Source organism: Pan paniscus, chromosome 4, assembly GCF_029289425.2.
Source record: "Pan paniscus chromosome 4, NHGRI_mPanPan1-v2.0_pri, whole genome shotgun sequence".
NCBI classification, from domain to species: domain Eukaryota; kingdom Metazoa; phylum Chordata; class Mammalia; order Primates; family Hominidae; genus Pan; species Pan paniscus.
In genome coordinates, this window is record NC_073253.2 from 111,359,956 (window position 1) to 111,381,036 (window position 21,081).

A 21,081-nucleotide genomic window follows, 5' to 3' on the forward strand; every position below is an offset into this window, starting at 1 on the left:
TGGCAAGGTTTTTATGCCCAAACTCTGTCCCCTGGGAGAAGTGCTTGGGTGTCTCAGGCAGTGGGCTGGACTGTGGGACCTCCAGAAGTCCAGATCCTGCATTGTGTCTCAGAGAGTAGGGCAAAGCTGGGTAAATCTGGATTGGGAAAGCCTGGGCTTGTCCTATGAAATGCTTGCATGAGGGGTGACAACACCTTTGCTGAAGTACTGCCATGATGGGAGAGTGGGGCTACTGGTCCTAGTGGTTTCAGCATTGGCTGGCAAGTGGGGAATCTGTGTCCCTCTCATGTCTCAGTCCTGGTGGGGCTTCCTCCCTTATCCCGACTCTTGCAGCTGATCCTGTAGTTTAGTCGGACTGGGTAGTTGTCACCTATCTCATAACTCAGCCCTGCCCAGTTCAGGACCAGACTGCTTTGGCGGCTCTTATTCTGCTCACATCTTGGGGGTTGCCTAGCTCCCAAGCTTGGGGCTGGAGTTTATGTCACGCTTGCTTTTCATTCCTGGTTGCAGAATCCCATTTCCTACACAGGCCCCAGTTCAGCAAACCACAGACTGAGTTACTCTGATACTTAGGACTGGTGCTATAGGTTCCCAGGTCACACAATTTGTTAAACCCTAGGATTGAGAATGGCATCTTACTGTAGCTGCTTAGGTCTCAGGGAAGGCGTGGAACCCAGGGTGTGTTATTTCCCTATAGCAGTTCCTTTATACAGTCTCCTGGTTGCTTCCCAAGTCAAATTCAAGGTTTGGGAGGGTCAAGATACACTCCCATGGCCTGGATTATACAATTGATTCTCCAGTAGGAAAGTGAACCACAGAAAGACACTCAGTTACCTTCTCCCACGTTGCAGACTCCCTTTTGGTTGCCAGCCTGCCCTGTCCACATTAGCTGTTTGTTGTCCTCTCTTTTTGGAGTTTCTGTTTGCTTTTCTGTTAAATGCCTGTGTTCTGTCTTGGAACACTTACATTATAAGTGTGACTTTAGCACTTTATCTTAACCTCTTTGGAGACTTGAGACTGAAATGTCACTACCACTTATTAGAATTTGTATTCTTTCCTCTTGAATCTGTGTTGATTGTTAGCAGTGTTCTTCTAACAGGGTTTTCTGTTTGATTTTGTTGTTGTAATACCTATGTGTTCATAACATTTATTAAATCATGAATTCTTTTCAGACAGAAATTGAATGCTATGTTTAATTTTATTCCTGAAATTCTATTTGGAGCTCTTTTACATGTATTCCTGCCATACTAAATGTAAAAACTGACATGTCAAATGTTTTTGACATCAATATATCTTTTCTGGGAGATACCTAAAGGAAACGACTTGAGTTCTTTTATATATATTTTCTAAAATATTTTTACAAATAAGATTATGAGACTTGTAAATAATATTTTAAGCACTTCTGAGTAGCTTGCTCTTTAAAGCATGCATTTATTGACTCCTTAAAATGCACTTATGGTTTTGTCAGGGAGTTTTAAAATATAAATTCAACAGTTCTGTCTAGTTTGAATGTTTAGAATGTGTTTAATGTGATTTTCTCCTGCTAAGAATGTTCTTTATTTTGCCAAGTACATGGCAGATTTTCCATAATATAAACTATTATATAGTGAAACTTTGTATTTTCTTACAGGTTCTTCAGAAATCTACATGAAAAAATGGATAGACAATAGTCCTAAGATAATAATGTTCCTATAACATTAAAAAAATCCCCTTTAAGCCATTGTAAGATTTACTTTATTGTTAACAACTAGTTGTTTCATTAATTATTGAATACCTATCTTTTATATGGAGTATAAGAAATTATAAATTGTTACTTTAAAAACTTAAGTTCTCTTGTTTTATTATTTTCTTTAATTTGATTTCATTTCTTTTGGCATTCTATGGATGGTCGAATGGCTTTATCCTAAAGAGGACAGAAAAAGCATACTTTATGCAGCTAAAGCTTGAAACACAATATGTAACTGTGAATACATATCTGAGAGCTTCTTCAAGATTTAAATGCTTCTGAACATTATTGTCTTTGTTTATAGCAAGGGTATTTTGTTGTAATTATATTCACATGCAATTCAAATTTCTGCCTTTTTTGTTACTTTAGTTTCGGTATGTTACGTAAAAGGCATAGGTTTTCTGTATGCTTAAATTCACTGACTATACGTGGTTGTGAGCTTTAAATGCTGCTATGTATTCTCTACTTTTACTGAAATGTTTATCTGCAGTAAAATGCAGAGATTTTAATTTAATTGTTCAGTCTGATGGGTTTTAGAAGTTATATACACACATTTAATTATGATACCTAACAAAGTATAGAAAATCTTCATCAGGAGGAAATTACTTTCAACCTCATCCTCACTTTTTTATTTCTGTCACCACAGATTAGTTTTGTCTGCTCTTGGATTTAACGTAATGGACTCATACAATATGTATTTGGCTGTCACTCAAAATAATTTTTTTGATTCATTCATATTATTACATTTATTAGTAATTCTTTTATTGCTAAGTGTCATTCCATTATATGAAAATATCACAATTTGTTTATCCGTATTTCTGTTCATGTATGTTTGGGTTTTTTACAGTTTCTGGCTAATATGAGTAAGATTGCTATGAACATTTGTGTTCAAGTCATTTTATGGATATTATATTTTTTTCCCTTGCGTAAATATCTAGTAATGGGGATTGCTGATCCCCCAAGCCAAAAAGTCTGAGACTTTCTATTTAAGTTTTAGTCTCTCCATGCTACATGGATTGGGAAAAGTCATATATGTGTGAATCTCACCTTGAGTGGTTTCCTTTAAGAGTCAAATTTCCTTTAACTTTTGCCTGATTTTAGTCATTCTTTTTTGTTTGTTTGTTTTTGAGGTGGGGTCTCGCTCTGTGGCCCAGGCTGGAGTGTGCAGTGGCACGATATCGGCTCACTGCAACCTCTGCCTCCTGGGTTCAAGAGATTCTTGTGTCTCAGCCTCCCGAGTAGTTGGGATTACAGGCACGCACCACCACTCTTGGCTAATTTTTTTGTATTTTTAGTAGAGGTGGGGTTTCACCATGTTGGCCAGGCTGGTCTTGAACCCCTGAACTTAAGTGATCTGCCTGCCTTGGCCTCCCAAAATACTAGGATTACAGGTGTGAGCCACCACACCTGGCCTGATTTTAGTCATTCTTAATGCATTCAAATTGTTGTTTTAAAAAAACATTTTGTATAGAGATTATATATTTTTATATTCAAGGAGGTTGATGTGATATAGGCTATTTCCCAACCATTACTAGACTAAGAACTCCAAAAGTGATTTTTTAAAAATGTGTCTTATTTTATCCACCCCACTCCACTTCCATTTTAGGGTTTCCATGTTACTTATTGTAGAAGTTGGAGTTCTTACAATTGTCTTTAAGGAACTACATGCTCTGTTGTCTCCTCAGCCCACAACCTACATTGTTGACCATCTCCTTTTAACATCCTCTATCTGGCTTATTGAATACCTCTAATCTCTTTACTTCAAAAGTTCTGCTGGATGTTCATAGGGCTGGCTTGGTTCCTTTTTCCAGGTGATTGTTTAAATGTGACATTTGTCAGTGAATCTTTCCCTGATAGTGCCACCTCCTCTGTGGCATTTTATTATCTTATTTTTCTCCATAATATTTTTTTTTTGTGGCCCACTATATATTTTACTTATTTACTTTTTTGTCTGTCTCTACCACCAGAATATAAGCTCCTCAATGGCAATAATTTTTGTCTGTTTGTTTACTGCTGTTATTTTCACTACTTTTGGTCTTTGGGAGATAGTAGAGTGTCAGTAAATATTTGTTGAATGAATGCATGTGCAATATTCCATCCTTACAAACTGTGCTATTTTTAAGTTCACTTTATTCAGTTTCCTTATGAAGAGGGATATTTTTATTTATTGACAGAGAAAAGGACAATAAAAGGAGGAGGCTATGAACTGCATTTTGTATTTCCTAATATTCTTTTGTGTTTTCATTTTTGGTTGTACTTTAAGCCTTTTTGTGGTTCATTTATTTTATGGCTCTTGAATTTTGCTAGAGTACTAGATTCTAGTCATTTAAAAAATTTTCTCTTTAAAAGTGAAAATATAGAAAGAATTGCTTTAGCTTGAAACAGATGGAAATTCTCCAGGAAAAAAAAAAAGTGATGGACTTAGCTGTTGATGCAGAAATCAATTTAAAAATCTTTAGATCTAAGAGACCCTTAATCAGTCTTATTTGAAACAGAATGTATTTCTCCACTGCATAAGTAATTGGCTGAAACCAGAACCATTAACAAATTGAATGAAGATTTCGTTAATGCCAGGGAACTGTGCTGTTAGCAAAATTACTCTTATTATGTCACAGTATTCAAAGATGTGCATTTGTTAAATAGAGTTGATGTACTTTTTCAGAGTGTTGCCAATTGTGAGAACATTTGTTGAATGACATTTCAGTGTCCTCAAACGTGTGCTATTATCTTCATATATTCTTGGTATGCAGAGGTGACAAACAATTTGAAAAAAAAATACATTGATGATTCCCCTCAATTCCCTCCAACTTGAATGTGAAGGCCAGTCTTATGATTTGGTACTTTGGTCAAGTCTGTGGGTCAAGGGATATAATTAAGTTCCTTGCCACCCTAACAGTGAGACTAGGCCGACTTTTGTGGTGTCTAAACTTGAGGGTATTGGTTAGGGAATATCCCTGAATTGTGTTTGTAATAAGGCATTTGCACTTATTGTGATTTGATGTAGCAGCCAAATTAAAAGTACAGAGTGCCAAAATGAATGTGTTGGCTTAGTCACTTTTGGAGTTTTGCAGAGGGCAACAGACTCCTGAGGTCTTCTGGAGGCTGCCTAATGGGTAACCCTGTTGCAGATTTGTGCAGTATGTCTTATGAAAGTAGGCAGTCACTTGGGTGTAAGATATGGTAATATATTCACTTCTGTGTTTTATAGGTTATATATTGTATACCAGTCATCTCTGATACCCTGGCCCTGGCATCTTATTATTTTTTTTCCAGAGACAGGGTTTTGCTCAGTCACTCAGGCTGAAGTGTGCAGTGGCTTGTGGTGTGATCATAGCTCACTGCAGCCTTAAACTCCTAGGCTCAAGGGATCCTCCTGCCTCAGCTTCCCAAGTAACTAGGACTACAGGTGTATGCTGTGATGCCTAGATAATTTTTAAAGAACATTTTCATAGAGACAGTGTCTTGCCATTTTGCCAAGGCTGGTCTTGAACTCTTGGCCTCAAGCAATTGGTCCCCCTGCCTCAGCCTCCCAAAGTGCTAGGATTACGGGTGTGAGTCACTGTGCCTGCCTTGTATCTTTAAAAAATAATGTTTTATAATTATAATTTGTATAGTATACACTGTATTCTTTTGAATTGTATGGTTCCATGAATTCTGATAGATGTATTTCCATGAGATCACCATGGTAATCAAGATACAGAGCATTATGTTTATAGCGGCACGATTTGCAATTGCAACAATATGGAACCAACCTAAGTGCCCATCAACCAACAAATGAATAAAGAAAATATGGTATATATACACTATGGAGTACTACTCAGCCATAAAAAGGAATGAAGTAGCGTTTTTTGCAGCAACTTGGGTGGAACTGGAGGCCATTATTCTAAATGAAGTAATTCAGGAATGGAAAACCAAATATCTTATGTTCTCCCTTATTGGGAGCTAAGCTATGAGGTTGTGGTGGCATGAGAATGATATAATGGACTTTGGGGATTTGTGGGGCAAGGTTGGGAGGAAGATGAGGGATAAAAGACTACACATTGGGTACAGTGTACACTGCTTGAGTGACGGTTGCACTAAAATCTCAGAAATCACTGCTACAGAACTTACCCATGTAAGCAAATACCACCTGTACCCCAAAAACTATTGAAATAAAATTAAAAAAAATTTTTTTAAAGATAGAGTATTTTCATTACCCTCAAAAGTTTCATTTTCCTTTGCAGTCCCTTACTGCCCTAACCTAGCCCCAAGCAACCCCTGCTCTACATTCTGTCACTATAGATGGCATTCTCTAGTATTTTATATAAATGGACTTACAGATATACTTTTTGTATGTGTCTGGCTTCATTCACTGATTATAATGATTTTGAGACTGATCATTTTGTTACTTGTATTAGTACTTTTTTTTTTTTATTACAGAGTAGTATTCTACCATATGGATATACCTCAGTTTGCTTATCTGTTCACCTGTTTGTGGATATCTGGGCTATTTCTAGGTTTTGGCTATTATGAATAAACCTAATTAATGTTTATCTGTGATTAACATTTATGTATATGTTTTGTATGTTTTTGTATATGTTTATGTATATGTTTTGTATATGTATATGTATATGTTTTTGTATAGGCCTATATTTTCTTTTTTTTAATTATACTTTAAGTTCTAGGATACATATGCACAACGTGCAGGTTTGTTACATAGATATACATGTGCCATGTTGTTATGCTGCACCCATTAACTCATCATTTACATTAGGTATTTCTCCTGATGCTCTCCTTCCCCCTGCCCCCCACCACATGACAGGCCCCGTGTGTGATGTTCCCCTTCCTCTGTCCAAGTGTTCTCATTGTTCAGTTCCCACCTATGAGTGAGAACATGCGGTGTTTGGTTTTCTGTCCTTGTGATAGTTTGCTGAGAATGATGGTTTCTGGCTTCATTCATGTTCCTGCAAAGGACATGAACTAATCCTTTTTTATGGCTGCCTAGTATTCCATGGTGTATATGTGCCACATTTTCAAAATCCAGTCTATCATGGCTGGACATTCGGGTTGGTTCCAAGTATTTGCTTTTGAGAATAGTGCCGCAGTAAACATACATGTGCATGTGTCTTTATAGTAGCGTGATTTATAATCCTTTGGGTATATACCCAGTAATGGGATGGCTGGGTCACATGGTATTTCTAGTTCTAGATCCTTGAGGAATCGCCACACTGTCTTCCACGATGGTTGAACTAGTTTACACTCCCACCAACAGTGTAAAAGCATTCCTATTTCTCCACATCCTCTTCAGCATCTGTTGTTTCCTGACTTTTTAATGATCGCCATTCTAACTGGCATGAGATGGTATCTCATTGTGGTTTTGATTTGCATTCTCTGATGACCAGTGATGATGAGCATTTTTTCATGTGTCTGTTGGCTGTGTAGATGTCTTCTTTTGAGAAGTGTCTGTTCATATCCTTTGCCCACTTTTTGATGGGGTTATTTGTTTTTTTCTTGTAAATTTTTTGGAGTTCTTTGTAGATTCTGGATGCTAGCCCTTTTTCAGATGGGTAGATTGCACAAATTTTCTCCCATTCTGTAGGTTGCCTGTTCACTCTGATGGTAGTTTCTTTTGCTGTGCAGAAGCTCTTTAGTTTAATTAGATTCCATTTGTCTATTTTGGCTTTTGTTGCCATTGCTTTTGGTGTTTTAGACATGAAGTCCTTGCCCATGCCTATGTCCTGAATGGTATTGCCTAGGTTTTCTTCTAGGGTTTTTATGTTTTAGGTCTAACATGTAAGTCCGTAAGCCATCTTGAATTAATTTTTGTATAAGGTGTAAGGAAGGGATCCAGTTTTAGTTTTCTACATATGGCTAGCCTGTTTTCCCAGCACCATTTATTAAATAGGGAATCCTTTCCCCATTTCTTGTTTTTGTCAGGTTTGTCAGATCAGATGGTTGTAGATGTGTGGTGTTATATCTGAGGCCTCTGTTCTGTTCCATTGGTCTGTATCTCTGTTTTGGTACCAGTACCATGCTGTTTTGGTTACTGTAGCCTTGTAGTATAGTTTGAAGTCCGGTAACATGATGCCTCCAGCTTTGTTCTTTTTGCTCAGGATTGACTTGGCAATGAGGGCTCTTTTTTGGTTCCATATGAACTTTAAAGTAGTTTTTTCCAATTCTGTGAAGAAAGTCTTTGGTAGTTTGATGGGGATGGCATTGAATCTATAAATTACCTTGGGCAGTATGGCCATTTTCATGATATTGATTCTTCCTATCCATGAGCATGGAATGCTCTTCCATTTGTTTGTGTCCTCTTTTATTTCATTGAGCAGTGGTTTGTAGTTCTCCTTGAAGAGGTCCTTCACATCCCTTGTAAGCTGGATTCCTAGGTATTTTATTCTCTTTGAAGCAATTGTGAATGGGAGTTCACTCATGATTTGGCTCTCTGTTTGTCTGTTATTGGCATATAGGAATGCTTGTGATTTTTGCACATTGATTTTGTATCCTGAGACTTTGCTGAAATTGCTTATCAGCTTAAGGAGATTTTGGGCTGAGACGATGGGGTTTTCTAAATATACAGTCATGTCATCTGCAAACGGGGACAGTTTGACTTCCTCTTTTCCTAACTGAATACCCTTTATTTCTTTCTCTTGCCTGCTTGCCCTGGCCAGAACTTCCAACACTATGTTGAATAGGAGTGGTGAGAGAGGGCATCCCTATCTTGTGCTAGTTTTCAAAGGGAATGCTTCCAGTTTTTGCCCATTCGATATGATATTGGCTGTGGGTTTGTCATAAATAGCTCTTACTATTTTGAGATAATCAATACTTAGTTTATTGGAATACCATCAATACCTAGTTTATTCCAACAAAAGCCAATGGAAACTAATACAAATGGAATCTAATACCTCTAATACCATCAATACCTAATTTATTGAGTGATTTTAGCATGAAGGGCTGTTGAATTTTGTCGAAGGCCTTTTCTGCATCTACTGAGATAATCATGTGGTTTTTGTTGTTGTTTCTATTTATGTGATGGATTACGTTTATTGATTGGCGTATGTTGAACCAGCCTTGTATCCCAGGGATGAAGCCGACTTGATTGTGGTGGATAAACTTTTTGATGTGCTGCTGGATTCGGTTTGCCAGTATTTTATTGAGGATTTTTGCATCAGTGTTCATCAGGGATATTGGTCTAAAGTTCTCTTTTTTTGTCGTGTCTCTGTCAGGCTTTGGTATCAGGATGATGCTGGCCTCATAAAATGAGTTAGGGAGGATTCCCTCTTTTTCTGTTGTTTGGAATAGTTTCAGAAGGAATGGTACCAGCTCCTCTTTGTACCTCTGGTAGATTTCAGCTATGAATCTGTCTGGTCCTTGGCTTTTTTTGGTTGGTAGGCTATTAATTATTTCCTTAATTTCAGAGCCTGTTATTGGTCTATTCAGAGATTCAACTTCTTTCTGGTGTAATCTTGGGAGGGTGTATGTGTCCAGGAATTTATCCATTTCTTCTAGATTTTCTAGTTTATTTGCATAGAGGTGTTTATAGTATTCTCTGATGGTAGTTTGCATTTCTGTGGGATTGGTGGTGATATCCCCTTTATCATTTTTTTGTATCTATTTGATTCTTCTCCCTTTTCTTCTTTATTAATCTTGCTAGCAGTCTATCAATTTTGTTGATCTTTTCAAAAAACTGGTTTCTGGATTCATTGATGTTTTGAAGGGTTTTTTTCTGTCTCTGTCTCCTTCAGTTTTGCTCTGATCTTAGTTATTTCTTGCCTTCTGCTAGCTTTTGAATTTGTTTGCTTTTGCTTCTCTAGTTCCTTTATATGTGATGTTAGGGTGTCAATTTTAGATCTGTCCATCTTTCTCTTGTGGGCATTTAGTGCTATAAATTTCCTTCTACATACTGCTATAATTGTGTCCCAGAGATTCTGGTACATTGTGTCTTTGTTCTTATTGGATTCAAAGAACATCTTTATTTCTGCCTTCATTTCGTTCCTTACCCAGTAGTCATTCAGGAGCAGATTGTTCAGTTTCCATGTACTTATGCAGTTTTAAGTGAGTTTCTTAATCCTGAGTTCTAGTTTGATTGCACTGTGGTCTGAGAGACAGTTTGTTGTGATTTCTGTTCTTTTACATTGGCTGAGGAGTGCTTTACTTCCAACTATGTGGTCAATTCTGGAATAATTGCGATGCGGTGCTGAGAAGAATGTATATTCTGTTGATTTGGGGTGGAGAGTTCTGTAGATGTCTATTAGGTCTGCTTGATGCAGAGCTGAGTTGAAGTCCTGGATATGCTTGTTAACCTTCTGTCTCATTGATCTGTCTAATTTTAACAGTGGGGTGTTAAAGTCTCGCATTATTATTGTATGGGAGTCTAAGTCTCTTTGTAGGTCTATAAGGACTTGCTTTATGAATCTGGGTGCTCCTGTATTGGGTGCATATATATTTAGGATAGTTAGCTCTTCTTGTTGAATTGATCCCTTTACCATTATGCAATGGCCTTCTTTGTCTCTTTTGATCTTTGTTTAAAGTCTGTTTTATCAGAGACTAGGATTGCAACCCCTCCTTTATTTTTGCTTTCCATTTGCTTGGTAGATCTTCCTCTATCCCTTTATTTTGAACCTATGTGTGTCTCTGCACGTGAAGTGGTTCTCCTGAATACAGCACACTGTTGAGTGTCTTGTGTCAGTCTGTGTCTCTTAATTGGAACATTTAGCCCATTTACATTTAACGTTAATATTGTTATGTGTGAATTTGATCCTGTCATTATGATGTTACCTGGTAATTTTCCTCATTAGTTGATGCAGTTTCTTCCTAGCATTGATGGTCTTTACAATCTGACATGTTTTTGCAGTGGCTGGTACCAGTTGTTCCTTTCCATGTTTAGTGCTTCCTTCAGGAGCTCTTGTAAGGCAGGCCTGGTAGTGACAAAGTCTGTCAGCATTTGTCTGTAAATGATTTTATTTCTCCTTCACATTTGAAGTTTAGTTTGGCTGGATATGAAATTCTGGGTTGAAAATTCTTTTCTTTAAGAATGTTGAACATTGGCCCCCACTCTCTTCTGGCTTATAGAGTTTCTACTGAGAGATCTGCTGTTAGTCTGGTGGGTTTCCCTTTGTGGGTAACCCGACCTTTGTCTCTGGCTGCCCTTAACATTTTTTCCTTTGTTTCAACTCTGGTGAATCTGACAATTATGTGACTTGGAGTTGCTCTTCTCTAGGAGTATCTTTGTGGCGTTCTCTGTATTACCTGAACTTGAATGTTGGTCTGCCTTGCTAGCTTGGGGAAGTTCTCCTGGATAATATCCTGCAGAGTGTTTTCCAACTTGGTTCCATTCTCCCTGTCACTTTCAGGTGCACCAATCAGATATAGATTTGGTCTTTTCACATAGTCCCATATTTTTTGAAGGCTTTGTTCGTTTCTTTTTATTCTTTTTTCTCTAAACTTCTTGCTTCATTTCATTCATTTGATCGTCAATCACTGATACCCTTTCATACTGAATGGGCAAAAACTGGAAGCATTCTCTTTGAAAACTGGCACAAGACAGGGATGCCCTCTCTCACCACTCCTGTTCAGCATAGTGTTGGAAGTTCTGGCCAGGCCAAGCAGGAAAGAGAAAGAAATAAAGGGTATTCAGTTAGGAAAAGAAGAAGTCAAATTTTCCCTGTTTGCAGATGAGATGATTGTATATTTAGAAAACCCCATCGTCTCAGCCCAAAATCTCCTTAAGCTGATAAGCAACTTCAGCAAAGTCTTAGGATACAAAATCAATGTGCAAAAATCACAAGCATTCCTATACGCCGATAACAAACAGATCCAAATGACGAGTGAACTCCCATTCACAATTGCTTCAAAGAGAATAAAATACCTAGGAATCCAGCTTACAAGGGATGTGAAGGACCTCTTCAAGGATAACTACAAACCACTGCTCAACGAAATGAAAGAGGACACAAACAAATGGAAGAACATTCCATGCTCATGGATAGGAAGAATCAATATCATGAAAATGGCCATACTGCCCAAGGTAATTTATAGATTCAATGCCATCCCCATCAAACTACCAAAGACTTTCTTCACAGAATTGGAAAAAACTACTTTAAAGTTCATATGGAACCAAAAAAGAGCCCTCATTGCCAAGTCAATCCTGAGCAAAAAGAACAAAGCTGGAAGCATCACGTTACCAGACTTCAAACTATACTACAAGGCTACAGTAACCAAAACAGCATGGTACTGGTACCAAAACAGAGATATAGACCAATGGAACAGAGTAGAGCCCTTGGAAATAATACCACACATCTACAACCATCTGATCTTTGACAAACCTGACAAAAACAAGAAATGGGGAAAGGATTCCCTATTTAATAAATGGTGCTGGGAAAACAGGCTAGCCATATGTAGAAAGCTGAAACTGGATCCCTTCCTTATACCTTATACAAAAATTAATTCAAGATAGTTTAAAGACTTAAAAATTAGACCTAAAACCATAAACACCCTAGGAGGAAACCTAGGCAATACCATTCAGGCCATAGGCATGGGCAAGGACTTCATGTCTAAAACACCAAAAGCAATGGCAACAAAAGCCAAAATTGACTAATGGGATCTAATTAAACTAAAGAGCTTCTGCACAGCAAAAGAAACTACCATCAGAGTGAACAGGCAACCTACAGAATAGGAGAAAATTTTTACAATCTACCCAACTGACAAAGGGCTAATATCCAGAATCTACAAAGAACTTGAACAAATTTACAAGAGAAAATCAAACAACCCCATCAAAAAGTGGGCAAAGGATATGAACAGACACTTCTCAAAAGAAGACATTTATGCAGCCAACAGACACATGAAAAAATGTTCATCATCACTGGCCATCAGAGAAATGCAAATCAAAACCACAATGAGATACCACCTCACACCAGTTAGAATGGCGATCATTAAAAAGTCAGGAAACAACAGGTGCTGAAGAGGATGTGGAGAAATAGGAATGCTTTTACACTGTTGGTGGGAGTGTAAACTAGTTCAACCATCGTGGAAGACAGTGTGGCGATTCCTCAAGGATCTAGAACTAGAAATATGTGACCCAGCCATCCCATTACTAGGTATATACCCAAAGGATTATAAATCATGCTGCTATAAAGACACATGCACACGCATGTTTATAGTGGCACTATTCTCAATAGCAAAGACTTGGAAGCAACCCAAATTTCCGTCAATGATAGACTGGATTAAGAAAATGTGGCATATATACACCATGGAATACTATGCAGCCGTAAAAAAGGATGAGTTCATGTCCTTTGTAGAGACATGGATGAAGCTAGAAACCATCATTCTGAGCAAATTATCGCAAGGACAGAAAACCCAACACTGCATGTTCTCACTCATAGGTGGGAATTGAACAATGAGAACACTTGGACACAGGGTGGAGAACATCACACACTGGGGCCTGTCTTGTGGTGGGGGGAAGGGGGAGGGATAGCAGTAGGAGATATACCTAGTGTAAATGACATGTTAACGGGTGCAGCACACCAACATGGCACATGTATACATATGTCACAAACCTGCACGTTGTGCACATGTACCCTAGAACTTAAAGTATAATAATAATTAAAAAAAGGTGGGAAACATAACAGATTATCAGAGAAAACTGCTCTGGATAAAAATTGTTTTGTGAAACCTTTGTGTATGTGTGTCAGTTCACAGCATAAAAAGTATTCTTGCTGTGGGACATAGTCCAAAAAACTTTAATGCTGCTGTTTTTAGAGAGCTTCTAGTAAAAATTTAGCTGGTAAATTTACATTTTCTTTTCCTATTTTAAGGAGTTAATGTAGTAATTTTGTCTAATTTGAGATGTGCTTAGAATTTTGGTTTACAGAGTAATTGTAAGAATTTAAGATTATGTTGAAGTTATAATATTTTGAGGTGACATTTTAGTAACATTCTCAGGTAAAAGGTAATGTAAGTGAGATGCCTAACTACTGTGTTAACAGTTTTGGCATGGGTTGAAAACCATTATAAATATTAGTGGCTTATTTTCCTGTGTTTTATATTATTTTGATCATATTTAAACCTAGGACATTAAAGTGTAAGGACCCTCAGATTTAAATTTGAATATGAAATAATAAAGAAATTACATTAATATAATTCATTGATATGATGTACACAGGATAGTTTTATTTTAAATAGAAGCAAATATAATTAGCTAACTTAAGGCAAAACTCTATACTGGGTTTTATTTCACATGTAACTAAAATATTGTTGATTGTCTTATTTGCTTAGTTATGAGTCTCAGGAATAATTAAATAGTATAAGATTTTTCATCTTTGTATAGTAACTGTATCTTGTTTATGTCAGCAATGCCTACTATAGGTCTGGCAAATAATGTAAGAATATATTCTAAACAATGTAAGGAATTACTTACTCCCTTTGCTTTTAGGAGGTTGATATTTCTGAAGTATACATGCCACATTTTATGGCGTATCCCTCAATTTTTATTTTTCTGTTGTTAATTCATGATCAGATTTAGATTGTGATTTTTTGGTTAGAATACTGTGTAAGTGACATTGTGACTTTTGCAGAATATCACACCTACAGGTGCTTGATGTTCATTAGCCACTTTTTGATAATGTTAATTTTGATCCCTTGGGTAAGGTGAGGTTCTCCACTGTATCACTACTCTTTTCTTTTATAAATAAAGAGCGGTCGTGGGTAGATACTTTGTGACTATGTAAACATACAATTCCACATGAGACTTTCTCTACTTTGATTCAGTATCTACTGATGATTCTTACTTGATTGAACTTCTTGTAACTTTTGATTTTGATATAATTTTAAACTTACAGAGAAGTTGCCATAATGATGTAAGGAAGCTCCATATATTCTTTATCCTGATTCACCAATTGTTTACATTTGTTTTACGTTTTTAATCTGTAAAATGGGGGTAATAAGCGTTACCTGTCTCACAGGGTTGTTAGTTTTCTTTGTCTTCTTTTTTCATTGAAAAGAGAGGTTTTTAAATTGCTTTATTGTATTAGTATATATAGTATAGTATATATATGCTATATACTATAGTATTTTATATATATTAGTATATATATACTATATACTACGTAATATACATTAGCATATATACTATATACTACGTAATATACATTAGTATATATACTATATACTACGTAATATACATTAGTGTATATATACTATATACTACGTAATATACATTAGTATATAAACTATATACTAATGTAATATACATTAGTGTATATATACTATATACTAATGTAATATACATTAGTGTATATATACTATATATACTAATGTAATATACATTAGTATATATACTATATACTATGTAATATACATTAGTATATATACTATATACTATGTAATATACATTAGTGTATATATACTATATACTATGTAATATACATTAGTGTATATATACTATATACTATGTAATATACATTAGTGTATATATACTATATACTATGTAATATACATTAGTATATATACTATATACTATGTAATATACGTTAGTGTATATATACTATATACTATGTAATATACGTTAGTGTATATATACTATATACTATGTAATATACGTTAGTGTATATATACTATATACTATGTAATATACGTTAGTGTATATATACTATATACTATGTAATATACGTTAGTGTATATATACTATATACTATGTAATATACGTTAGTGTATATATACTATATACTATGTAATATACGTTAGTGTATATATACTATATACTATGTAATATACGTTAGTGTATATATACTATATACTATAATATACAGTATATATACTATATACTATGTAATATACATGGTATATATATACTATATACTATGTAATATACATTGGTATATATACTATATACTATGTAATATACATTGGTATATATATACTATATACTATATAATATATAGGTATATATACTATATACTATATAATATATATTAGTATATATAGTATAGTATATATACTATGCTATATAGTATAGTATTATATAGCTATTAAGTATTAGTTTGTAATAATAGTTATCCTTTCTATATTTTCTATTCATTTAAGCTTTCTGAATACTGATTATTCTCTGTGAAGCTGTATGTGTGGGTGTTTGCATGCACAAACACATATGAGGTCAGCAATTTTATTTACTTTTTTTATTACTCTGTCATATGGCCATGGAACAAATATTTTTCAATGACAAAGTTTAATAGAAAAGGCTCTGGAAATTAAGAAAGCCAATCCATGAATACTTTTAGTCATGACTCTTTTAAAAATTACTTTCCTTGTGCATACTCTTTAATTTATTTCAATTCAATTCTACAGATAGATGTAGAATGTGCCTACTGTATGCTGGGCATTATTCTAAGTGCTCCGGATATAGCACTGATAAAAAGGGCAAAAACCTTTGTTCTCAAGGAGTTTAGAATCTTAGGTGGTAGTCAGCAAACAAATAAATACTATATGTTATGATAGATGGCAAAAAGCCCTAAGAAAATAAAGTGAGGCAAGTAGTGACACAGTTCACTTATTAGTTTTCTGTTTTCCGGGGACTGAGAATACAGTTTGTTAATTTATTGACCCTGCTTCTCTGTCTTCTGGACGTTTGTTGTGTCAGTCATTCTTACTGTTAGTTGAGGCCAAAGAAACTCTAATCTAGAAGTTATTTAGTCCTCTACTTAGGGAGTGGGTAGTGAATGAGTCTTTCAAAATTTGATGCAATTATCCAAAATTAGTGAATGTGTATGCGTTTTTCTGAGACAAATTTCTATACTTTTCATTCAGTTATCAAATAGTCTGTGACCCAAAATATTTAAGTGGCGACTCTAATTTGTCCTTTCTTCTAGCCACATGGCTAAGGAGTTTTGTGAATGAGTAACACAGTCTTGATTAACATGAGGTTTGCAGGCTAGCCTTTGTGTACCTATCTCTAGTTAGTAACTTTTAAAATTAGAGTTGTATCTTTTTGTCAGATGGCTTTCTAATAATTTTCTAAAATGAACATAATAAGTATAACATTGTAAATATTTAAAATATGCAATTTCGTTTGTAGTTTTAAAATCAAAATACTTGATAGTTTCTTGTGTGATGATATATATTTTGAGTAGTATTTTCCAAAGACAATTTATAATATCAACAAAGAAGGCTAACTCATGGCAATATTACAAATATACACGTATCTAGTTGGGGAAAGAATATACTGATTGGACAGAACACTTAATTGGAGAAATTGGGAAAGGAGGTGCCACTAACTCAATATTTGACAATGTATCATTTAACCCTTTACAACTTAGTGAGGCAGGTCTTATTGTCTCCATTTTGCAGATGAGAATATCGAGGCCCAAAGAGGTGAATAGAATATGTAACTTGCTTAAGGTCAATTAGTATGGAACTTCACAGCCCACACTCAGCTGCTACTTTAGCAAACCAAATGAAAGCTAGGGTAATGTTTACTCATTATAAAAAGGATTTCTGGACATGCTTTGGCCTGCAGATAATATTGTATGTGTGACAGGTGGGAGGGGTATGTGTGTGTGTGTGTGTGTGTGTGTGTGTGTGTGTGTATGTATGTATGTATGTATGTATGTATGTGTATGTGAAGAACCAACCAAATATTAGCTCTATAGGTTGCAGTCCTGCCTCCTACCAAAGCCATAGCCAAGTGGAAATACAACTTTTTTTCTTCCTCTTTCATACATTCATTTTCATGTGAATACTTCTCCTTGAAAGTTTGTATATGTTATGTGATTGATCTCTTGTCTGAGAGGAATCTTTAGTGTTGACTCTGTCAGAGGCTGTTGTAGGTCACAAGGATATAAAGGTGAATAAGACTCCAGCTGTCTCCTAATGGAGATTGCACTCTACTCTGAGGAGATAGACATGTAGACAAATTATTGCAATACACTGATCTAAATGTTAATAGGGAAAGATGCAGAGTGCTGAGGGAACAGAGTAGCAGACTACACAGGGGAGGGAAAGGAAAAAATAACAGAGGAGGTGACACTGGAGTCAAAGAGGAGGCATGTGAAACAGCATAGTATGTTTTGGGAATCTTATTTGTTTCACTGTGGCTCAATTATAGATAATTAGTAATATGTTTTAGAACGTAGGAGTGGAAAGGTTGTTATCACATCCTGAGGGGTTTTGTATATAGAGTTTGGATTTTATCTTGTAGGTAGTAAGGAGCTACTGGAGAATTTTAAGAAGGGAAGTGGGATGATGGGACGAGGTTCTATAGGAGGCAGGTAGCCCAGTTAGAAGACTATTGTGATAGTCTGGGAATATGTGGATGATGAGAATCTGAAATGAGTCATGAATTTTGGAAAATATTTGAAAAATATTTAGAAGATACTGTAGAACAAATTAGGTGACCAAAATGCCTTATATTTATAATACTTTATAGTTTCCAAAATCCTTTAGGTGTGCATGTTATTGGATATTATCAGTAACCCAGAAAAGTAGGTAGTTCAGATGGATTTATTTCCATTTTATATGAGGAAATTGAGATCTTGAAAGATTGTGGCTTAGCCACGGTCACATAGCTGGTGATAGTTTAAGCATGAACCAAATCATAAACTTCAAATATAGGGTTCTTTTTAATTTGTCTGCATCATCTCTATGCAGTGCCTAAGCATACATTAGTTAATATCAAGGCCTGATCACAGTGGGGTGTGCGTTTTAATTTATTCACTTGATATCTCTCATCATTAGTTATGTTAAGTGCCTAATGGAGAGGGATAGGATCAATTAAATAAGGTAAATGCAACATTTTACAGGTCTATATAAATACCTAGAAAGTGCTTTTCAATTAAGACGGCATGTATGCCAGTGCTTTTTTATATATGAGAATGGTTATGACATTTATTCCTATTTTATTGGAGAGTCTATTGCATGGGACTTGATAATAGTGGCAGGCTGGTATCAGAGACTATGCTTGCTGTAATCAGTGTTAAAGATCAGTATGTAAAGAATCCTTACTTAACATGTACCATGAAATTGATTTTTTATTAGTTATTATAGAGATATTATAGATTATATCTCTACAACATCTTCCTTTTTTTTACCCATAACCTCTAAAAGGCTTAGTGCCAGAAGGAACAGAACTGTATCTTTATTTTCTCATCACATCCTCTCTCAAATAGATAATACTTTCATTGCTGTCTTTCCAACTTGGCTTTGAGTCACTGCTGTGATTCTAGCTGTTGAACAGTCTTTCAAATTAAGTGATTAGTATTCTAGTCAAGGAAAAATTGTTGTGAGCCTGCCATTCTTACCCAGTATTGCTAAGGTAGTTTTACTAAATCTATTATTAGGGTCATGTTCTCAGAGGCATATGACAATTGCATTTCACAAAACTTCCCTAAATATTGATACTTGAGATTTACAGGAAATTAAATCTAAAACCTTACACTTCTGAAGCTGGAGGCACCATAGAGCTGTGAAGTTCAGTATAAAGTCACATCTGTGCTCCCTAATACTTTATAAGAAAAGTTACTCTGCCTTAGTCTTCCTTTACTGTTTTTGTCTTACTTGATTAAAATTTTGCTGTTGTATTAACTAATAAATTCGAAGGAAATGTTCTAATTGGTTTCTGTCATAACTGGGAACAATAGTAAGAGTACCTTGGAAAGTATGATAGTCTGTTGCGTAACACTTGGTGGGTAGTAGATATCAATTCTCTGCCTGTTTCAATCTCATTGTGTCTAAAGGTGTGAACCTCTTACCATCTGGATACTTTAGTTTCCCTCTAAATTAAAAAGAAAAAAAGCAAATCTTACCTGTATAGTACCTATGCAAAGATTTTGGAAGATAATGGGAAGTCATTAAAGTGCTTTTCACCAATTTATGCTATTTACTAGTTGAAATTTGTAACTATTTAAAAATCATTAGTTTTAAAAAACACTATTTTAAAATAGTAATTTACTATTTAATATTTAAAAACCATTGGCTCTTTTAATATATTTCATTGCTTGGTATTAGAATTTTTTATTTTTAGAATAGAGTATATTTAAAGATGACTTTTGCTGTTAAATTTGACAGGCGTGGCAGGAGGCCAATCTAATAAGCCCAAAGGGAGAATTCGCAGAGTATGCAGGTTAAAGGAGCCCTGGAACTGACTTTCTGTGAAGCCTAGGCTATCCATATACATTCCTGCTAAGTGGAGATTTGCTTAAAGTTGACTGTTTTCTTCCTTCTGTACCATCTGATTCCAATCTGCACCTGTCTTTTATAGCTAGAGACGGTTGGATGGCAGCTTAACCTTCAGATGGCTCACTCTGCTCAAGCAAAACTAAAATCTCCTCAAGCTGTGTTACAACTCGGAGTGAACAATGAAGATTCAAAGGTAAGAAATGGTATCCCATTAAAAGGATGTATTTTGTTTATTAGGTCTTAAACTTTTTATTTTTAGCAGTCTTTGCTCTCTGGATTTAGAATTTAAACATAATTCAGTTAAACAATTATTAATAAGTGGATCTTTTTTGACAGAAATAGCTTATCTTGCAAGGTGCCTTTCTTACAAAAACATTTCATAATGTCTTCTTTTAAATTCTGCAGTGAAAAAAATTGTTGAAGACCATATAAAATTATGATTTTAATGTTTTAGGTATTTGCGGATATTCCTGAGTGTTTCATGTTTTAAGCTGAATATATGTGGTAGAGAGAATATTGTTTGTTGTCCAGCTAGTGCCTGGAACAATAAATATGATGGTGACTTGAATTGTGTTTTTGTGTGTGTAGTAGTATAGTATGCCTGCATGTGTTTAAATCCCAGCTTTTGAGAAATACAATTTATTTTTTTTTTTGAGATGGTGTCTTGCTGTCGCCCAGGTTGGAGTGCAGTGGCGCGATCTCGGCTCACTGCAGCCTCCGCCTCCAGCCATTCTCCTGCCTCAGCCTCCCGAGTAGCTGGGACTACAGGCGCCTGCCACCTTGTCCGGCTAATTTTTTGTATTTTTAGTAGAGATGGGGTTTCACGGTGTTAGCCAGGATGGTCTCGATCCCCTGACCTTGTGATCCACCCCCCTCAGCCTCCCAAAGTGCTGGGATTACAGGCGTGAGCCACCGCGCCCGGCCTACAATTTTTTTTATACCACAGGATTTTACTTTATTATTAATTTCAGAACAACTTGAACGTGATTATTAAAGATCAAAGCATTGCTATGAAATACTTTTTGTTACTGCGGCATATAGGGAAATATATCTTTCAGATATGATAAGAGCTTTTTATCATATTTTATACTGTAATGGATTATCTTTTAAGATAGAAAAGGGGGAGTGACTTTTTCCTCCTAAGTAGATAAGACTATCTCATCTTAAGACAAAATAGAATTGAGAATGAGGTATTAGAGAAGATCTGAGAAAGG

The 21,081-nt window shown here is 35.6% G+C and overlaps 1 protein-coding gene across 5 annotated transcripts in view; it reads left to right on the forward strand.

Moving 5' to 3' along the window:
- Nucleotides 1-21,081, forward strand: part of COMMD10 (COMM domain containing 10) — a 203,363-nt gene that overhangs the window by 29,921 nt on the left and 152,361 nt on the right. For all 5 annotated transcript variants that reach the window (XR_008955604.2, XM_003826717.7, XM_063604598.1 and 2 more), the window contains exon 5: nucleotides 19,950-20,060. Coding sequence is in view for 4 of the 5 variants with exons in the window: in XM_003826717.7 (XP_003826765.1) it covers nucleotides 19,950-20,060 (111 nt within the window). In the remaining variant the exon portion in view is untranslated. The remainder of the gene's footprint in view (nucleotides 1-19,949; nucleotides 20,061-21,081) is intronic.